The 19705-nt window shown below is 31.7% G+C and overlaps 1 protein-coding gene across 1 annotated transcript in view; it reads right to left on the bottom strand.

The window, feature by feature from the left end:
* Positions 1-19705, bottom strand: part of LOC145316115 (ATP-binding cassette sub-family G member 8) — a 92530-nt gene that overhangs the window by 41060 nt on the left and 31765 nt on the right. The window contains exons 2-5 of the mRNA XM_080156423.1: positions 14768-15090; positions 14293-14365; positions 13866-13993; positions 7658-7827 (exon numbers count right to left, since the gene is read on the bottom strand). Coding sequence (XP_080012549.1) covers positions 7658-7827; positions 13866-13993; positions 14293-14365; positions 14768-15064 — 668 coding nt within the window. The 5' untranslated portion in view covers positions 15065-15090. The remainder of the gene's footprint in view (positions 1-7657; positions 7828-13865; positions 13994-14292; positions 14366-14767; positions 15091-19705) is intronic.

Raw genomic sequence — 19705 nt, 5'->3', positions numbered from 1 at the left:
GATGTATATCAATTTATCGTCCATTGCCTTATTTCTTGGGATCCCTGCAATTTAGTCGATAAAATGCACAGCAACGACAAAATAAGAGTATTAAACGTACTCTAATGATACAGAAAATCTTATCACACATTCAGTAAATGTAACATATATAACCAGCACAAGTTGGATATCAAACCCGTTCAAGATATTTTTAGCTAGATATATATTAGCTAGATATATTTTAGGCAATTTTTTTAACCCAATCCCTATTTTTTGTTGGTCAAAACAACGCACCTTATAAGCAACCCCGAACAATAATTTTACCCAGAGATAAAAGACAGTGTGATTGGATTTTTAACCCCCCCCCCCCCTTGAGAAAAAAGGTTGGTCGTCCATGATAAATGCTTATAACTTTTTCAAGACTATAGCTCCTGATTGTTTAAAAGAGGGGAATTAGTATCCTATGTTGAATAATTTCTCAAATTAAGCTTCTTTTTCACCACACTAAAATATAAGAATAGAGGAGAAGCTTTGTTATATTATTAGTTTTATTATTCAAAATATTTTTTAGGGGGATACGTATCTAAATATACATAAAACAGGATTTCCTACTATGGATTACCCTATCAGCCCAGCAGTTACTGAGATCTTTCTCTCCCGAGAGAAAACAGACAAACATTCATATCGCTTTTGGTATTATTTCTAGCATCTGCGTCTCTAGCACCCACATGAGTGAACAGAGATGGCATAAAAAAAACACGTGGTTTTAATCAAGTGGTTTAAACCAAAAAAAAAACAAGCTTAAAAAAAAACAAAAAAAACACGGTGGGATGGTTTAAATGTTTTTTTTTAAATATTTATACAAAGGCCTATCTTTCCAGTTATATCTTTTCATAACGTAAATAATACAGTAAATAACTGTCAGTCAGGGTTGTCAAATCTAACGGGCGCTTTTTGGCGGGCGGTTTTGGGCTGCCCTTTTTCGGGTCCTTTTGGGCAGATTTGGGCACCCACCGTTTCGGGGGTGAGAAAAAGGGGGAGGGGGTGAAAAAAGGGGGGGCAGGCCTATAATTTGGATATTATTAAAAAAAAAACCTAGTTTTTATAAAAAAAAAAAAAAAAAAAACTGGTTTGTTCTTTTTTTGAAAAACCTGGTTTTTTCCATCTCTGTGAGTGAAGGCATTAAAATCATTTAAAACCATCAAAATATATGCTAAAAAATCTTAACATATTAATATTTTTATGATAGTTTTTTTTCTCTATATTTGATAACTTTATTATTCTTATACCAAACTAAAATATAAAAGGACAATACGTTTATTGTGAACCCGTCATAAGAAGACAGCTTTAGTTTACCATAAGGCAGGGATTTTATTTTTAATAGATAAGACAATAGACGATGTCACGATATAAATGTATTTACACTCTAAATACGACAATAAACACAATTATAGGTGGAACAGTTTGAATACTGCTTATGTATACACCAATCAAAAATTAAATCCCTAAAGTTTTAAATCCAACGTGAGAACGTGTTGATAAAACTTTGATGACCAGTTTAATTTACAGTCCAATGTCACCTCTCTTTTAGACCATAAGGTGGTCAATCTTTAAATCTTTTTGATCAATATCTACCCTTACTATTTTAAGAGCGAAGCTTTTCTGCACATAGGATATGTCCTTCCGCTATTATGCTAGTGACAGACAGCTGTTCTTGTACAATTAAGCAGGTTAAAATCTTCCAATCGATTTTAAACCTAAAAGTTTTTTTAAATTATAATTGTGAAAGCGTAGCAACTCTATGTAAAATCATTACTATAAAGTCCGTAAATGAATGTTTCGAAATTATACATATATTAAATGCAACTAATTTTATTAACATAAAACATAAAACCTTCCCCTTTATAGAGTTAATTGAAAAATGTAATGATACAAAAATGTAAAAAACCGTTGCATTTTCTAAAAGCTAAGGCCACAAAACTGCAAAAGTAAATTTGTCATTGAAGATAATGATGCATTGATTGATTGATTGATGGGTTAATTGGGATGCAAGATGTACAACAACAAAAATAATTCTCATCCAATTAGAAAAATTAGAAATGTACTTAAGAACTAAGTTATGCGAAAATAGATGTAAAGCTGAACATCTTTTTTTGAAGGGGGTTGGGGTGAATTTTTTAAGGGTGATATACAATTCATTCAATCAAATTCAAATAAAAATGTTTTTTTTTAAGAATTCATTCAAAACTGAAAAAAATTAAATATTTATATTGATTTCAATAACAGTGATCATGGCTGGCATAAAAATACAATATCTAGCTATGTCGCTATGGCATAGAAGTTGTAATAGCTGACAAATTTTCGAATTAAATTCAAAAATTCATTTAGTAGTAAGGTTGGGTGATAATCAAAGCCAATAGCTTCTTCAAATTTTTAACTTATTATTTTCAAAGCGATGCTTTTATAGATTTAGGACGTCCATCCGTGGTAAAAAAAATCTTTAATCAACCTTTGATGGGTTTATTTATTTTTGTCCAGCGCTTATTGTACTTAAAATCTTTATCTATAATACAAAATACAAATTTGTCATATTCTACTGTTAAATCTGAGGTAGCCTACTCACTTGCCCTGCTGAGCATACCACTTTCCATATTAAAATCGCTGGAACGGAACCGCTGGCACCTGACTTAGTTCTCATTAATTTCCAGAGATTCAAGGATGTTAGTTTGAACCAACTAATCAAGATTTAGTATAAGATGCCCAAAATTTTTCAGTCAATCAATGATAATATTTTAAACTTTGGGTACAAGCATATTTTAAAGCCAATGTCACCTCCCTGACTTTTTCAATGTTTTCAATTTGTCTAATTTATAATATTGCATATAATAATGGTTGTCATAATAGCTAATTTGTCTAATATTTATGTAGACAAAATGGCCGAAATTAGACATTACTAATAGAAACCTATGCCTACCTAGAACCTTATAAAAATCTTAATTTTAATTTTATATGAGAGACAATAAAAGGTAAGATTAATTGGAGTACTTCTTAATCCCTGCTAAAACTTTATTTTAAAATAATTTATCAAATTTAATTTTTAGATGTAAAACATATCTCCCTCTCTATTGAAGTATTGCTATGTTATTATATCAAAATTTAATGACAATTAAATGACCAATATAAAGCATCTATAAAAATGAAACTCTAGTATGCTGTTTTATAGATCTTAAACAACAAACATATGATATTAATTTGAAATCTAAATTATATTTTCTTAAAAACAGTGGATGAATAATTTCTTAGAATTGCAGCTTAGGTTTAATCAGAGATACAGGGAAATTAAATTTGAAGGTAAAAAAATCTTTCCATAAAAATTCTGTATTTTTGTATTAGAGTAAAACATTAGAGGGGGAAGGGATTATATAACTGTATATCCCCATAGCAGTGTCCTTGTGCCGACTCTCAATTGGGTCATTGAAAATCAACCAATGGTGTCGGTTATATTAACACAGCCAAGTAGCAGAAACAATTTGCCAGTAAACGAAAAAGGTCATTAAAAAAAGGAGGGAGGTAGTTATCTGTATATACATCTATACTATAGATCTGTTATTTTTGTATTGTAAAATATAACTTAGCTCCGACCCATTTTACTCTATTTATCTATCCATACAACCCTGAGATTTATATAATTATGACTTATTCAAAATTTAAAAGAAATTAATTTCAAATAAAAATAAATTGAAGTTCATCCCCAATTATGATTTATTAAACAGAGACCCATTCTGTAAATTTTTATTAATAAATGGTAGGTTTCAACACTGCGAGTATGAACCAACCAATCAATATCTAATTAAAGTACCCAAGGTTTATTAAACCTTCATTTTATTTTCATAATATCTCTCCCTCTATTTTATAATTTTAATAACTTTCTAATAACTTTTCTTTTTTAAATCAAACGTCATGGCTTAATTTTGTAAAGTTGGATAGTATTTTGGATTAAAACGTTAATATCTCTAAAATGGCTGGAAATTAATGCAAGATTTCATTAGACAATGAACATATTATCTTCAAATCAAAAGTATGATGACACTATAACTACATACTTCTAATGACATAACAACGAAAACATTTTTTTTTCACGTGGAATTGATTAAACTTATGTTAAATTATCCTTGGAGCTCTCCTAGTTATGGTCTAGTGGTTCGAAGCTTGCGTGAATCCGGTCAAAGGTTCGAATCCTTGCACTGGTTGCTTTCACTTATTATTTTGAAGTTAACAGGAGACTAACCAACCCCCCATCCCCCCGCCTTCACTATTTAGATTTTTAAAGCTCTAGCAATTAATATTAGTAAGCTTTTTGAATGATTTAAAACAAGAATGACAACATAGGAAGCGAAGAACAAATATATTTAAAGACAAACGCCATAGGTCATACGGGCTGGCATTTCTAATAATAAAATATCTTCGCTACTAAAAAAGGGTTGAAATGTCAATTTTATAAAATTTATTGGAAGGTATGTTAAATCTCACAACCTTTACACATAACTAGACAAAAAATTATTCTATCAATTAGAAGTTTTTTTGTCAGTTAAGATATTGTCTTTTAATAAAAATAGATTTAAACTAATCATTATGTTGATTAATAATACTTGCACAAAAGTACTTGGAAATTTGTACTATAAAATTGCACAAAAGCCTCAAATATCAATTAGAAATATTACCTTACAACGTATTGTGCAAAATAATGATTACATATTTATATTTTTGCATTAGTTTAATAGTAACGTACTCTTAAAAGGATAACAATGTTTTTCTGTCTCAGATTAGTGAAGTAAAAAAGGTAAAGTTTGATTTTAAGTAGCCAGAGTACTCAATAAATGTGTAGATCAGTGAGATTCCTGTGAAAGTTAGGTACAATTCATAAAGGGTACCATCAATTAAGATTACCGGAAAGTCCATTCAAACATATTTATTTTAAGCTTTTATGACACTAATTTTAAACATGAAATAATTATTTATAAAACAATTAGGTACAATTTTATAACGTGGAGCTACTCTATAATCAAGACTTAAAATGTAGGTACAGCCACACTAGGCACATTGTTTTTTAAAAATCTTTGCGACATCTTAACCATGGACGTCCAAGGGGGGGGGGGGGCAGAGTGATACCCCCATTAAAAAAATTTGTCACCCCAAATAAAAAAGCTTTGACGCCCTTGAGATTACCATTATTTTTTTGCAGACTTCTAAATAATAATCGCCGATGTATACCTAATAATATCTGTTTGCCTGCCTGTCATATTTATTAAGCTTTGCTCTTCTGGATTTTGTAATCCTTGTGTATTGTATTTTATAAATAGAATGAAATAAATAGGACTAAATAAATCTTGTGTCCAAAATTTATTTATCTTAATTTCTTTATTGTGTGAATGAAAAAGGTAGCCTTTAAAAGGCGGTGTGCGATCAATTCCACCATATGTATCGTATTTTCAAATTAATCGCAAATTGCTATTATTAGCGAAGCTATTCTATAAGGGTTTGTGTTTGTTTGTCGGATGGTCGGTCGGTCTGTAACGATAACCTGGTCTGATTTGAAGTACAGTTAAATCTCATTTCTTTACTTCCACATCACTTCTCTATCTCTCTCTCTCTCACACACACACACACACACACACTCTCTCTCTCTCTCTCTCTCTCTTTCTCTCTCTCTCTCTCTCTCTCTCTCTTTCTGTGTCTTCCAATTTTCTCTTTTCTCTTATCTTTTTTCCCCCATTTGTCCTATTTGATTTAAGACGATAATTGCAACACATCTTAAAACTATAGTAATGAAATAAGCATTATACCTTATGTTTGAATGTAGCTTTTTAATCACCCCCCCCCCCCTCATACTGACTAGTAATAAAAAAGTCCACATAAACTAAAAATCTTAAGCAATAAAAAAAATAACGGATAAACAATATACCCCTTTCTGTGGATTAGTACCATAGTTGAAAAGTAATTGGTAATTTTTAGTCCATTGTCCCCTCCCTTTTTTATTAAAAAAAAAACAGGTATAAAATGTGATTTTTCGTGTTAGATTAAATTCTAAAATGTGTATGAAAAAAAGATTCTAGTCTATTGAAAAAAATAGGGTATCTATTTTAAGAGTTAGAGAAATTGTGCTGAAAATGTTTAAGTTTTGAGTTGGGTTTAAGCTGGTGGCCATATGGTAGTTGTTTTAATATCTACTATACTCACTAGAATTCAGGGTTTGATTAATAGAAGATAAATTAATCATATAAATTATAAAAAAGGATAAATATAATCTAAAAAAAAATACCTGACCCCCCTAAAAAAAATTTTAACAAATAGGATGTGGAATAAAGCATTAGATAATTATCTTTCAAGAAAATATACATATTAATATTCTATTAAAAATAATTAAGAACTTACGTAGGGCTTCGGCTTGACGTAAATAGCATGATTGTTTTCATTAAAGCAGAGCTTCTTTAAAATAATTAGTTTTACGGGTATAGTCCCTTCCGTGGCAACGATCCTTAAGGGGCGTTTTTTTCACAATAGCTTTTCTCCTATTTCTAGCCCCTGCAGGGGGCTCTAACCCTGCGGGGCCAATTGCCTAACCCTGTGGGGCAATCACCTAACCTAAAATAACCTACCAAAAGCCATTTTAAAAATACGATGAATCACCCCTTAAGGGGCGTTGCCACGAAAGGGACTATTCCCGATTTTACTACAGATTGTATGGAATACCACCCCCCCCCCCATATTTAATTTTTACAAATGAGCTTATTAATTCATATATTCATTTATTTTTCAATGATGATAAACAAAATTAAAATTATTCGTTGAAAAGATAGAACACTACTAATTTGAAACCAACTTAAGTATTAAAGTACCTAACGTTTTTGGGCCAACGAATAAGATAACAATGTTATAGAACTTTCGAGTACCAGTGTGTAGTTTGCATTTCGATATTACACTCCCTCCCTGCAAATATATCAAATTCCTTTAAATTCGCTGGCAACAAAAGTTGTTATTCTTGATGAAAAAAATTTCATTATGAAATATGAAGTATTGACGTAAGTAATAAATATTCAATATTTATCTTTTTTTAGTCTTATTTTTGGGGGATAACACAATGGACGGTAAATTGATATACAACCAAATAATGTAAATAAAATTATTGGTCGAAAAGTTTGGGCACACTTAAAAGGTTCCCAAAGTTTTTCAAGCAAACATACGAAGGAACATGTTATAAAAAATTGGTACCAGGTGTGGTTTGGTTTATATTTATACAACTAGGCCTAGTTATTGTAACAATCAATTCTACAAAAAATCACGAAACCTTTGGAAGTCAGCTGGGGGTATATCTTGTTTTTTCATATAACTGAAGAGGGGTGGGTAAGAAGGGAAGGAAAAGGGGAAGGGGGTTGTGGGGAAATTTTCCTTTATAATTGTTTGTCAGAATATCATTCCCTTGTTCCTGGATACACCTGGCTTGCCTTGTTAAGTGACCACAGGCTTGTTCAAAAAGGGTTAAATTAAAGGAAATTAACAATTCTTGATTTCAATGAATTAGGTTTAATTTGAATTTAAATGATCCTTAAAAGAGGGCTAAATATTCGCCAAATAAACCAAAAACCGAGTTTCACCCTTTCTCACTTTACAAATTCCCTACCTTTGATGGAGAGGTTTACTAGCGTTGGCCACCCTGTGCAGATAATCCTCAGATCTTGCGGCTCTGAGCCCACCGCCACCGGCTCCAGACCGGCTGCCGGCTCCGCCGGGACCGCGGTAGCCCAATTCTTCATCGGTTGAGTCATAGCCAGAGGAATTATCACGTCCAATCTAAGGAAAGAGAACATGATAGAGTTTTAATAACAATAAACATTCTCTTTAAAACTAATTATCTTACTTAAGTATCTTACGATTATTCTTAATAATTAACAACTAAATCCGAAGTTACTAATTATAAAAAGAAATAGAATAAACCAAAACATTATAGCATATCATTAGAAAGAAAATAAATATTTCTATCACGCAACCTTGCCACATTTCATTAGAAATAAAGTTTATACTACATTATATTAGTTGATTTAAATTATTAACACTGAATTTAAAGCTAATGAGTCATTTTTGTTCATTTAAGATCTTAAAAATGGTCATGGCTGATGTTTATTATGACATTCAAATCGACTCGTAAAGAAATATTTCGCATTAATTCTTAATTTGTATCCTTCAATATAAAGTAGTAAAGTTTTTTGTTTGTCTTTTAAGATATTCGCTTACCACAGAACCGATTTACATAGGTTACTAGATGGTTTTAGATTATTCTATCTTTAAATTTTTGTCTTGGGGTGGTATCCTTAATGACTGTGTTGGTATGATAACAACACAAAAGTTAGACAGAGTATAAATTTCTGCTAAAATGCCAATAAAATTTAAACTTAATCTTCCTAAGATATCCGTAGTCTAATTATCATTAGTTACAAAAAAAAAGATAGGAGGGATAATTCAAAAGGAGAAAAGAGAGAGAGAGAGACAGAAAATAAAAGGTTAATATTGTCCATAAACAGCGAAGAAAAAAACATTTTTTGACTGGAATTATAATAGTACCTAAAGTTTTATGACCATGATCTCTTATAACCTGACTTTAAACTTTGGGTACTTGTTATCGAATCTTGATTGGTTGGTTCAAACTATCAATGTCAAAGTTTAATCTACATATGCCATAATTGAGGATGTGCATTAGGATGTATAAGTTGGAAGGAATTTTAATGTTAGGGGGAGATTTTAAGGATTTTTAAAGGATTTTTTATAAAAAATCGTTTTTTGTATAATTCTTTATCTAAAAGCGGAAATACAATTTAAGTTATTTAATTTTGACATCTGTGATTGGTGGATTGAAAACTATCTGCGCTCTGTTTGGAGAATCTTAAGTGTCGTACATCATTCACCCAATTAGAGCGCAGGTAGTTTCTAATCCACCTATTCTATTGGTCAAAATTAATTAACTTAAATTATATTTCATATATCTAGCATTGTCCTATCCCCTTAGAACCATATCTTTTAAGGACTATCAGAAAATTAAACGTTTAAAGAACGGATTTTAGATCGCTCCTAACTGTTACAGGAATCATCATGTAAAGTTTTTAAAAGATAATTCTAACATGCCTAAATTAACGATAAGAGCTATCCGTTAAGAACGTTTGGACGGACATGTCGTAATATAGAAAAGCTTTGCTTTAAAAAAAGTTAGTGAGAGAGGGGGAGAGAAAATTAAAAATTTCCCATGGAAAAAACTCATTACCCTGTGTAACCTATAATTTAAATTAACTTACAGCTTATCTATAATTTGTTTTGTCCGTCTGTCAATCTATCTGTCTTTACAATATTGGTTATAAACAAAATTTTAAATTTCAACTTACAGGTGCAAAGCTTTTTGTGCTTCATCTTTATTCGTCTGTATGTCATGATATATTATATATATGCTGAAAAAATATCTTATTATTAACTCTCTGTATAATTTTTTCATTCTTGTTTTTATCAATTTTTGTGTACTCTTAAAATATAGAGTTAGATCTATGAAAGAAAAATCAATCAGTCCCAAACTTTAGGCAAAAAAAACTTAGGTGGTAGAGAATATTATAAAGCATTTAATATTCCTTTCAAGCAACTTTTAAAAAAAGTAACAAGCCCTTTTCACTCCACATAGGGAGCATAGGCCGCTGACAATTTGTCAGTGTTTCTGTAACAATGTGGCTTTTTTATGGATATGGGATAGGGTTGTCAGCCCTAAGCCCTATGATTGCGGTGTAAATCGTCCATTGGCCCATCAGACAACCAACCCTTTGATTGCACGACCTTTGTCTGAGAAGTCCTAACTGTGCATGGTAGTGAGTTGCGCCTGTTTGGGGTCAAGGCATTCTCCCTACTCTAACTATTTATGTCGCGCACCTGACATAGCAGCAGTAGGAATCATTTTTAACGTCTTTAGTTATGACGCGGTGTCGGGTCGAGATTCGAACCTATCACCTTCCCGACGACGAGCGGATGCGCTACGTGTTGAGCCACGGTCGCGGGTCAAGCAACTTTATTATAGATTAATTTTTTTATAACATTGACATGTCACTTTATTCTTGGAACAGTCAATAGCCAATTTCAGGGATCCTAAGGGATAAGACAATGGACGATAAAATAATTATAATAAACGAAATCAGCCATTCTGTTAATTAAAATTATTTGTAGAAAAAATTGGACACTGCACTACAATAACCCAATCAATTAGATTTTATACAGTCCCAAATCTTTTTAAGCAGACAAATGAGAGAACGAGTTTTTTAACTTTTGGAGACCAGTATAATTTACAAACTAATGTCCCCTCCCTCCCTTGTGTAATTCTGCCAATATGACCAATTCCTTTTTAAGCATCAAGCAAATCAATACATATTGAAAGTCATGAAAATTAATAAACTAGCAAATTTCTATTCCACAACTAACTTTGTCCGTTCGTCAGTTTATCACGTCATGGTGATTTACTCGGCTACTATTTGATATAGTTTTCTGATATTTATTTTTTTGTTTGTCTGTCTGTTTGTCAGATGATAAAAATATGTCGGTAATGGGATTTTTGTGTGATAAATATGATTTTCTTGGCTGCTATCTGAGATAGTATTCAAGATTTTCTTGCAATTACACTTCTGGCCGATAAGCCAGGTTAGGTTAGACATATTTTGTTCTTTTGTCTGTCTGTCTGTCTATCTACATTTTGTTTAATTATACTATGGATGTTGCTATCCTTGTTAGAACAACTCTTTTCTTACAATTAAATAATAGTTATTACATTATTAATTCCTTATAAGCTGTAAATGACTTCAGATTGGACAACAAAAGTATCCCCCGCAATGAAATGGATGTAGAGTATACGTGGATATTATGACATGGAAAAATTGTAGTTAATTTAGCTTGCTAAAATGAAACTCATTTATTGGTCAGTTCGTTCATTCAGAAGAAGGGGAGGGGATGGGGTAAAAGGGGTAGATGTAGATTAGCTTGCTGCAAGACAAAATGATAAGTGCTTTCCCCCAAAGTGATCACTTAAGTAACAAGCAATATTTTTAAAATACTAGAAAATAAGAAGGTGTATCTTTTTTCTATTCCTAACCCTTGCGGTTGTCCTGGCCCGGTATCCATATAACATAATTTTTAACCTGACCCAAAGTAATAACAACAAACAAAACTACCCCTTCTCCTTAGTTTTACTTTACTTTTTAAAAAAGGGTGGGGAGGGGGGGGGGTCTAGTGCCCAACAAGGCACTATGAGGGAAAATTCTAAACGGTGTGTCTATAAATTTCTATTTTTAATTGCTGTGAAACATTTCTAATATTTTGATTTATAACTATTACAAAAAAGCAAGAATATCTTTCATTTTTAAAGCGGAGAAAATACAATATTTTTTTAAAAAATAGTTTTGTTTTCGGGTAAGTTATAACTAATTTTTTTGTATTCTCTGCTTCACTAGCAACTAGCAGCTTCTTCACCATTAAAAACCAAATGTTAAACTTCCTTAAAAACTAGGTCTAGCTATCAAAGTGATCCACTCTTATTTTATAATGTGGTAAAGATTTTTTGACCTTATCATAAGATTTACAAGAACCGATTAAGTTATCTTTTTTAGGGAAGCTTCACATTGGTCGTGGGATGGTTTTAGACTATTTTATTTTTATATTAAGATATTAGGTCAATTTATTTTATGTCTTTTCCTTCCCTCTGGGAATACAGAGCCCTCGGATGTTATGGGCACAACTACTAGTTAAATATAATAAAGGCTTAATTTTTTTTCTTCAAAAACCATGTTTCGTAAAGATATTTATAGAAAAGCTTTGCTTGTTAGACGTAATAAAAGGTCACACTATAAACTTGTAAGGGATAAAGAGAACTGTAATTTTTAAAATGATTTTTGCATATACTTAAGTTTATTTTTGGACTTTTCAAAGTAAAGTTAATAACCTGACATAATCTTTTATATTAAAATCCAATTTCTTAATTATCTAAATAATTAAGAAAGAAATCAAATCAATAGTTGACCAGAGGAGATCTTTTCTCCCGTCAGAGATAAAACAAATATCCCATCTACCTATCCCTTTCCCCTGAAATATTGCTTGAGAAATGTGACTTCAAGATTATGAAATTTGGCATCCTATAGAGATTATTTGATTTATTTGTACTATCATCATTGAGGCAACTTTGAAAATCACACGATAATATATTAAATCACTATCTATAATACAAAGTAGAACGATGTATGTCTGTCTCTTCGTACGTCCGGATTAGGATAAAGATCTCGCTAACCGCTGAACCAATTGGTAATATGTATTTATCTTGATTGATGTTAAAAACTGACAGTGTGCAAATTTTAATCTACAGTAGGGGTAACTTTATTTATTATAATCAGAAGTGTACAACAGTTTATTGTCACATCCCTTAAGATCCCTGAGTTTCTGCTAATAAAAACTAGTCTATGTTTTAAAGGATAGTGCATTCTCTCAAAGTGCTTAGTTGATCACTAAATCCCCCAACCCCCCTTATATTGAAATAAATTGAAAAAAGGGAGGGGGGTGTTAATCATTTTTTAAAGTCAAGTCAGGTTAGCTAATATTCGGTAATTGGAAGCCCCAGCGTATCACAACCCCCCCCCCCCCTCCAATTATTTAAAATTCATATCAAAAAATCGAGGGGGGGGGGGGGGGGAGATCAGTGCTCGATGAGCACTTTAAGGGAAAACAATGGATTTATTTACTGATTCTAAGTGTCATTTGGATATGATTGCTTATTGGCCCTCATCCAAATAATAATTATATACGTATCAAGTTTAGGAGGGAAAGAAATGTAAATTTTGCAGGGAATGCGGGAAAATTGGACTGTAAATTAAACTGGTGCCCAAAGTTTTAAAACTGCATCATCGTAGCAATTAAACTTTGGGCACTATTATTGAATTTTGATTGGAGGATTTCAATGAAGGGTCCAAACTGCACAACCAATAATTTTAATTTACATAATTATATTAATATGAAAACTAGAATCACATGCAACTTCTTTTAGCATAGGCCATCTTAATGGATAATACAATGGTCATTAAATTGATGTACACTACTAATTATAAAAACGAAATTCACCCTTTATATAGATTAAAATTTAAGCCAACACACGAGAAAAGTTTGGGGACCAGTATAATTTAAATTCCAGTGTCCACTCCCTAGATATGATAAACTTCAACCCCCTCTATATGAAAATGTAAAGTAATTGTGCTTGTTCTTATCTAATTTCTCCTATAATCCTTTTTATATAAAAAGTCAATTTGACATAAATTAGATTTATTGTAGTAGATTCATTACAGGTTGGCCGGAATATATATTACAAAAAAATATTTAATACTTAATTTTAAGAGTTTTAGTGTGGAATAAACGTCGATTACGCTCAAAGTACCTTGTTAAACATAGAAAATTTCTCTAAAGCAAATTACTACCTATTTAAATACTTATTCAATTCTCGGTTTTGAACAAATAACAAATAGTTTTCATTAAAATTGTATCCCTCTTTACATCTTTTCTTTTAGTATCAGATTGATATATTACAAATTAAAAAAGGTATTTTTAAGGGATACAGGGATGGAACAATGGATGATAAATTCATCCTCCATTGTGTCTTAGGATAGGTATTAAATATGAGGGGGGGGGGGCTGTAGAATGATTTTACCCAGAATATTATCAATTAAAAATATATTTTTAGTAGGAAATATCGTTTTTTTTTCTTATAGATGATATATACCTGATGTAATTAACCGACCTTATCATATTGCCTTGAATATACAATCCAATTATCCTACCTCTTTCTCCAAGGGCATAACCCTGGGTAGGCCAAACTTGAGGTATGTAAACATGTTGGTACCGAGTTCGGATCTCGGCCCATACTTGGGGTTGCTTAGGATAGACTGCACTGTAGATTCACGTAACTAGGAGGTCGTTTAATAATGTGATTTTTGTTTTGAATATATAGACAATAAGATAGAGTCTCAAACGAAGCACGACGATATAGAGTTACTCAAAAAGAACAGGCTTCTCCGGTAGAATATATCTTCGCTTTATTCAAATGAAGATTCAGATATAAAGACAGATAGACAGTACAGTCTGACAAACAGACACATAGAAAGAGAGATAGACAGACAAACAGTTATACAAAAAGACAGACAAAAATAAGAAGACTGATCTACAGAATTAATTTTTTTCCATTGAAGTTTGAATCACAAAATTCCTGGAAGTTTCCATAAGGCAGCGGCGATTTGTCCGTACTACCCAGCGCAGAGTCAGTAAAATCACTGTTCAAATTCTAAATATAAAAATGATTATAAAGTAGTAATATTTGTTTGTACTTCCCAGTGCAGAGTCAGTAAAATCTAGTTAAATTCTTAATATAAATATAATTATAGAGTAAAATATTTGTTTAAACTTTAGAAAATAAATATGCTTATTGTAGGTTATATTAGGTTTGGTTAGGTCATGTAAAGGGTAGGAAATCTCTAAAAGGATAGTATCTTATGGAGATAAGGCCCTGTAGTGTCAGACCCACCTCAACAGGGATAAGAAACCGTTCCTATTCTCAAAAATTGTACATAAATGGGTGGAGGGGGATTCTTTTGCCCCTAAAACATGGATATCCCATGATCTTAGTATAATGCACAGTTTTAGGCGAATTAAGGGTTGGTTGTCTTAAAAGTGTCAAAAACTTTACCTGTCTGTAGATAGACCATGCGTGTAAGTCCTCAGAATTCGCCAACATCCGCTGTGATCCACCATGATGACCATTCAGATGATGATGGCTGCCGCCGCCGTGGTGCAAATGACCACCGACATGCCCGCGTTCTTGATGCAGATGCCCACCACCAAATTCTGAGGCTGATGACGGCGGGACCGAGGCGCGGCCTGAGGCCTTGCTGCGCCGGTCATGAGCGATGGCGCCCATTCTGGTCATCTCCCACTCTGTGCCGGGCGTAGACATTCTGCCCGTTCTCTCACTGGCTAACATCATACAGTCAGGCGGTTACAAGACATTCTCTGAAATAAAAAAATGAAACAATAAAAACAATATATACAAGTCAATTGTTTGGTTTAACTGTCAGTAATGCCCACTTAACTAACATGATATGTCTTTATTCACGGACCGGGTAATAACCGGTAAGATTAATCAATATGCAATATTCAAAGTTTAATACAAATTGTCTCTTTGTAAGCTTTAACATAAATCATTAGTTGTTAGAATCGGTTAACATTAAGTATTTAAAGCATTTGGAAAATAACACTCAATTTTGATCATTTTTTTTATATTTTAACATGTAATTTATCTTAATAAACCACCCCTTACTATATGTACAACTAATTTAATTATAAAAGGATTACTAATCAATGATTGAGAAATAGGACAATGGATGATGAACTGAACTTCCTCCAATAAAATACCATTGTCTTATCCCGTTATCCCTGATTATACAAATATTAACAAATGTTTGGTGGGAATGTAAGGACACTGATATTTTGTACAATCCAACCATGATGAAATCTTAACTCTTAAAGACCTACAGAGTTTCTAACAACTTATTGGATTAGGAATTAAAATATTGAATTAAGGAGTTGGGGGGTGGGGGGGGGGGATTGCTTCACTATTACAATGTATAAATAAATCTATTAAAAGGAAAAGGCTAGTGTATTTTTTATACATTTCTTGATAATGTTTTTAAAGATAATGCTGTTCCATAATTCCATTAAATCAACTTAATAATTATTTTTTTGTGTGTTTTATAGATTAAGTTTTAAAATTTTATCTCATAATCGAAAATTATAAAATGTTGTTTAACAATGATGCCAACATTGATGTGAGGTAAATGATGGGAGTACAAACGGACAAAGTGAGTTATAAAGCAGATGTTCAACTGTCTTAAAAAGAAAAGAAAAGAGCGAGAATATTCTAAAACTAATAAAAATTCACCAAACCTTTAAAAAATAAAGGTATTTATATTTTTGAAGACCAAAAAAATGATATACCGATTGCTCATTGCCGAAAAAATTTAATTTCCTCCATAGCGTTACGAACTGACGGACGGAGATAGAGACAAAGTGAATTAAAGAGTAGCTTCGCTACTAAAAAATGTTCAAAATGTATCCAAATCGTAGACTTTTCAAATTAGGTGTAAAATTGGGTTTTCTAAAATAGTTGGCTTGCTAATCGTGAGCAATAAAAAGTATCTTGGATTTTTACAAGGAGTATTTAATGCGAGGTTTATAATTTAATGTTTTTTTTTGGTAGAGCAGCTACTCTAAAAAAAAAGACTGGAAAAACTCCGGTCCTATGATCTTTTTTATTAGTACCGAAGCTACTCTATAATTCGAAAATTTTAGGGATTAAATATGCTAACAGTCTTCAAATTTTCACCAAGTTTCATTAAGATTCGTCAGTTGGTTGGGGTGCTAGATCGATTCCTACATTTTTAAGTTTTAATGATTTTTTCAACTCCTATTCAACATAGACGGCTGAAATTTTCAGGGATTGAATACTTTCATATTCTGCATACCTTTATTAAGTTTTATCGAGATTTGCTTATTGGTTGGGGTGATAGTTCGATTCCTAGAGTTTTAGGTTTTCATGATTTTCTTTACTCCTATCTGAGATAGACGGCTTATATTTTTAGGGATTAAATAAGTTTACAATTTACTTATCCTCACAAAGTTTCATTAAGATTTGCTAATTTGCTGAGGTGCTGCTTCGCTACCTATGGATGTTGTCATCCTTGTTTTATCCAATACAAGATATTAATAATAAAAATAACATTAGCTGTAAGTTATTCTACATATATATATTCAGGGATCTTAAGGGATAAGACAAGGATGATAAATTGATATACATCTGAAGATAATGATCAATAAAATTACCCTCTCTGAAGATTAAAATTGTTTGTTGATAAGTTTGGACACTATTCGCTAGGAACAAACCAATAAAAATTTATAAAAGTACCCAAAGTTTTTGAGCCAATGAAAAAGATAAAATGATTACAAAACTTTGGGTATCAGTGTAAATTACAACATCCTCTATCTTCCTGTTCTGAATGTTAAAAGTCTGCATTTTCAGTAATATTTGAGGATCATATAAATTAGGTTTTTTAGGGAAGCTTTTTTAGGATTTATTTTTTATTTACGGTTAGCAAGGGTAATAATTTTTATTTCTTTTTTTTACCTGGTCATCTTTATTTCTTTACCTGAAGTATAAAAACCATGGAGTAAATTAGATCTATATGTTTTTAAGGCACATTGCTTTAAATGCTGGTCTGTAAGGACAATGGTATTATTGTTGACAAAAAAATACAAACAGATAAATATTAGTTACTTGGTCGTTTATTCATAACTACTATCAATTAAAAACTTAAGAGACAAACTAATCCATAAATAACAAAACGAAACGAGCCAATAACAAAGCTTATTGTAAAAAAAATACAGAGCTTGGAAATCCCCTTTTAAATTTAACATATTATAAGGCCAGATTGGCCACCTAGACCTACTATATTTATTGGAAATAGTTGGTTGTGGTTTTGTTTCATTTGAAATGTATTTAAAATAGTGTTGGGTTGACTAAACTTACTTAAGCTAAGATGACAGATAAAACGAAAGGGCGTAACCAGAAAATTGGACATGAATTCTAAAACATAAATAATAAAAAAGAAAATACAATAAAAAATTACAAATACAAATATAATTATTTTAAATAGACTTTCAAGAATTGTCTTGTATAATAAATTTACTCTATTTATTTATATAGGTTTCTAGTATCATTATTGTGATCCAATGTTGACTACTATAGAATAAAAGTTAAAATGTCAACATATTTGTTTGAATCTAAAATTGTCAAGAGAAAAAACATGGCTTCGATTAATGGTTTGTCTGTCCTTCTGTCTGTCAATAATTCCCTTTTACTTCACTCCCCAATTTCTTTACTACACCTCCCTTAAATTCGTATTTATTTTTCTCTTTTTTCGCCATCTGCTTGATCAATTGACCTTTTATTATGGAATTATACAATTTCTAAGAGCTTCGCTACAATTTGACGAAATCGTCCTTGTTTTTTAAAACATTTTTTCCTATTCCCACTACTAGGCGTTACTAAAAGCAAAGAAATACTAAATGTCATTTAGGGAAATTAAATCGGGCACTTTTTTACTTTGGGAAACTGAGAATTTAAATTTTTTGTTCCTTTTATTTATATGTTTGTTTGTCTGTCGGTTTGTTTTTTACTTGGTCGGTATTGAATCTATACTCGTAATGGACCGTTTGCCCTTACATTTTCAGGGAAGCTTCATAAATCCAATGTAGATGTGAAAGTGGTGGGTAGGTTAAGCTCCCCCCCCACAATTTTTTTTAAAAGGTAGAAAGACTCTGAAATAATAATTTAAAACAAGAAAGCGTAACAACTCAATAAAAATTACCAATAAGTGCATATTTCCATTTTAAAAAATTTGTCTTTTTTAACACAAATTTTTTTGTAAAAAAATTATCCTATTGACATGTGTTTTAGGAGTATGGATTCCAATGACCATTAGGTATAATGTTATAAGCAACGCATTTCTATAATCAAGTCTTAAAATGTCAGTGTGTCCATATCAAGCATCCTTTATTCAAGTAAGTGTAGGATAGAATTTATGGTATTTGTCTTACTTGATTGATTGATTGATTAGCCATAGTCTCTTAGGGTTTGGACCTAAGTAGTCATGGAGTAGGCTGAGACACTTTTGTATAGCTACTAGGGCTATCAAGCTCCACGTTCAAGCACATTATGACTTGACCCGCTATCTCATGAGAGCTACTCATTATTACCTCACCCTCGCCGAGTATGGCAGGTGTCCCAAATTAAGTCACCGTAATGAATGACGCTCTCCGCAGAGGAGCTTGGGATAAGGGTAGTACTGATATTATGTACTTGACCATTAAGTATCCAAACTTACTCAATAATCCCCTTCTTACACAACCAGGGGAAGTTGCGTGAATGTATTCAACTGAGAAATTCGAGTTGCCACATGGGGACTAGAACTCGAACTCTCGTCTTACTCATGTGTGGAGCTTCGCTTCATGGATGTGGTCATCCTTGTTTATGTAAACTTTTGTTTTGATTGAACATTTCTTAACCATATTTTAGAAAAATTTAAGTTTATTGACGAAAAAATTTATGAAAATATGAAAACATGTCAAAAGCAGTTATTTTTATGCTAAGTTTTATAAATATTTATTTAATATACGTAAATTTCTGAACTGAAGGAAAGAAAATCTATTATACAATTTAGTACTTGGAAGTCAGTCTGTCTCAATGACGTAATTACACAAACATTTGTTTGGTAACTACGACTGCTGTGGCCTTAGGATCTGAGAGTATCTTTTTTTATAATTAATAGATTAGACATAAACCTAAATGGGACTTATATAAAGCTTCATTGTGAGATGAATAACTCAATCAGTTGGTATGGTCTAAACGGACAAGCAAACAAAAAACTTAATGACATACCTAAGTCAAAGAGTGGCTGAAGTTTCGCTGCAAAAATTGTAAAAGATTGATTCATAATAATCAGATGATTAATAGATTAACACGATAGCTCTTTTTTGAAGATGGGATTCCCAAGAAAAAAAAGAAAGCGAT

Source organism: Acartia tonsa, chromosome 4 (genome assembly GCF_053477335.1).
Source record: "Acartia tonsa isolate MP-2025a chromosome 4, ASM5347733v1, whole genome shotgun sequence".
Lineage (NCBI taxonomy): Eukaryota > Metazoa > Arthropoda > Copepoda > Calanoida > Acartiidae > Acartia > Acartia tonsa.
Note: the sequence above shows the minus strand (reverse complement) of the source record. Positions and strands in the feature narration are given on the sequence as shown.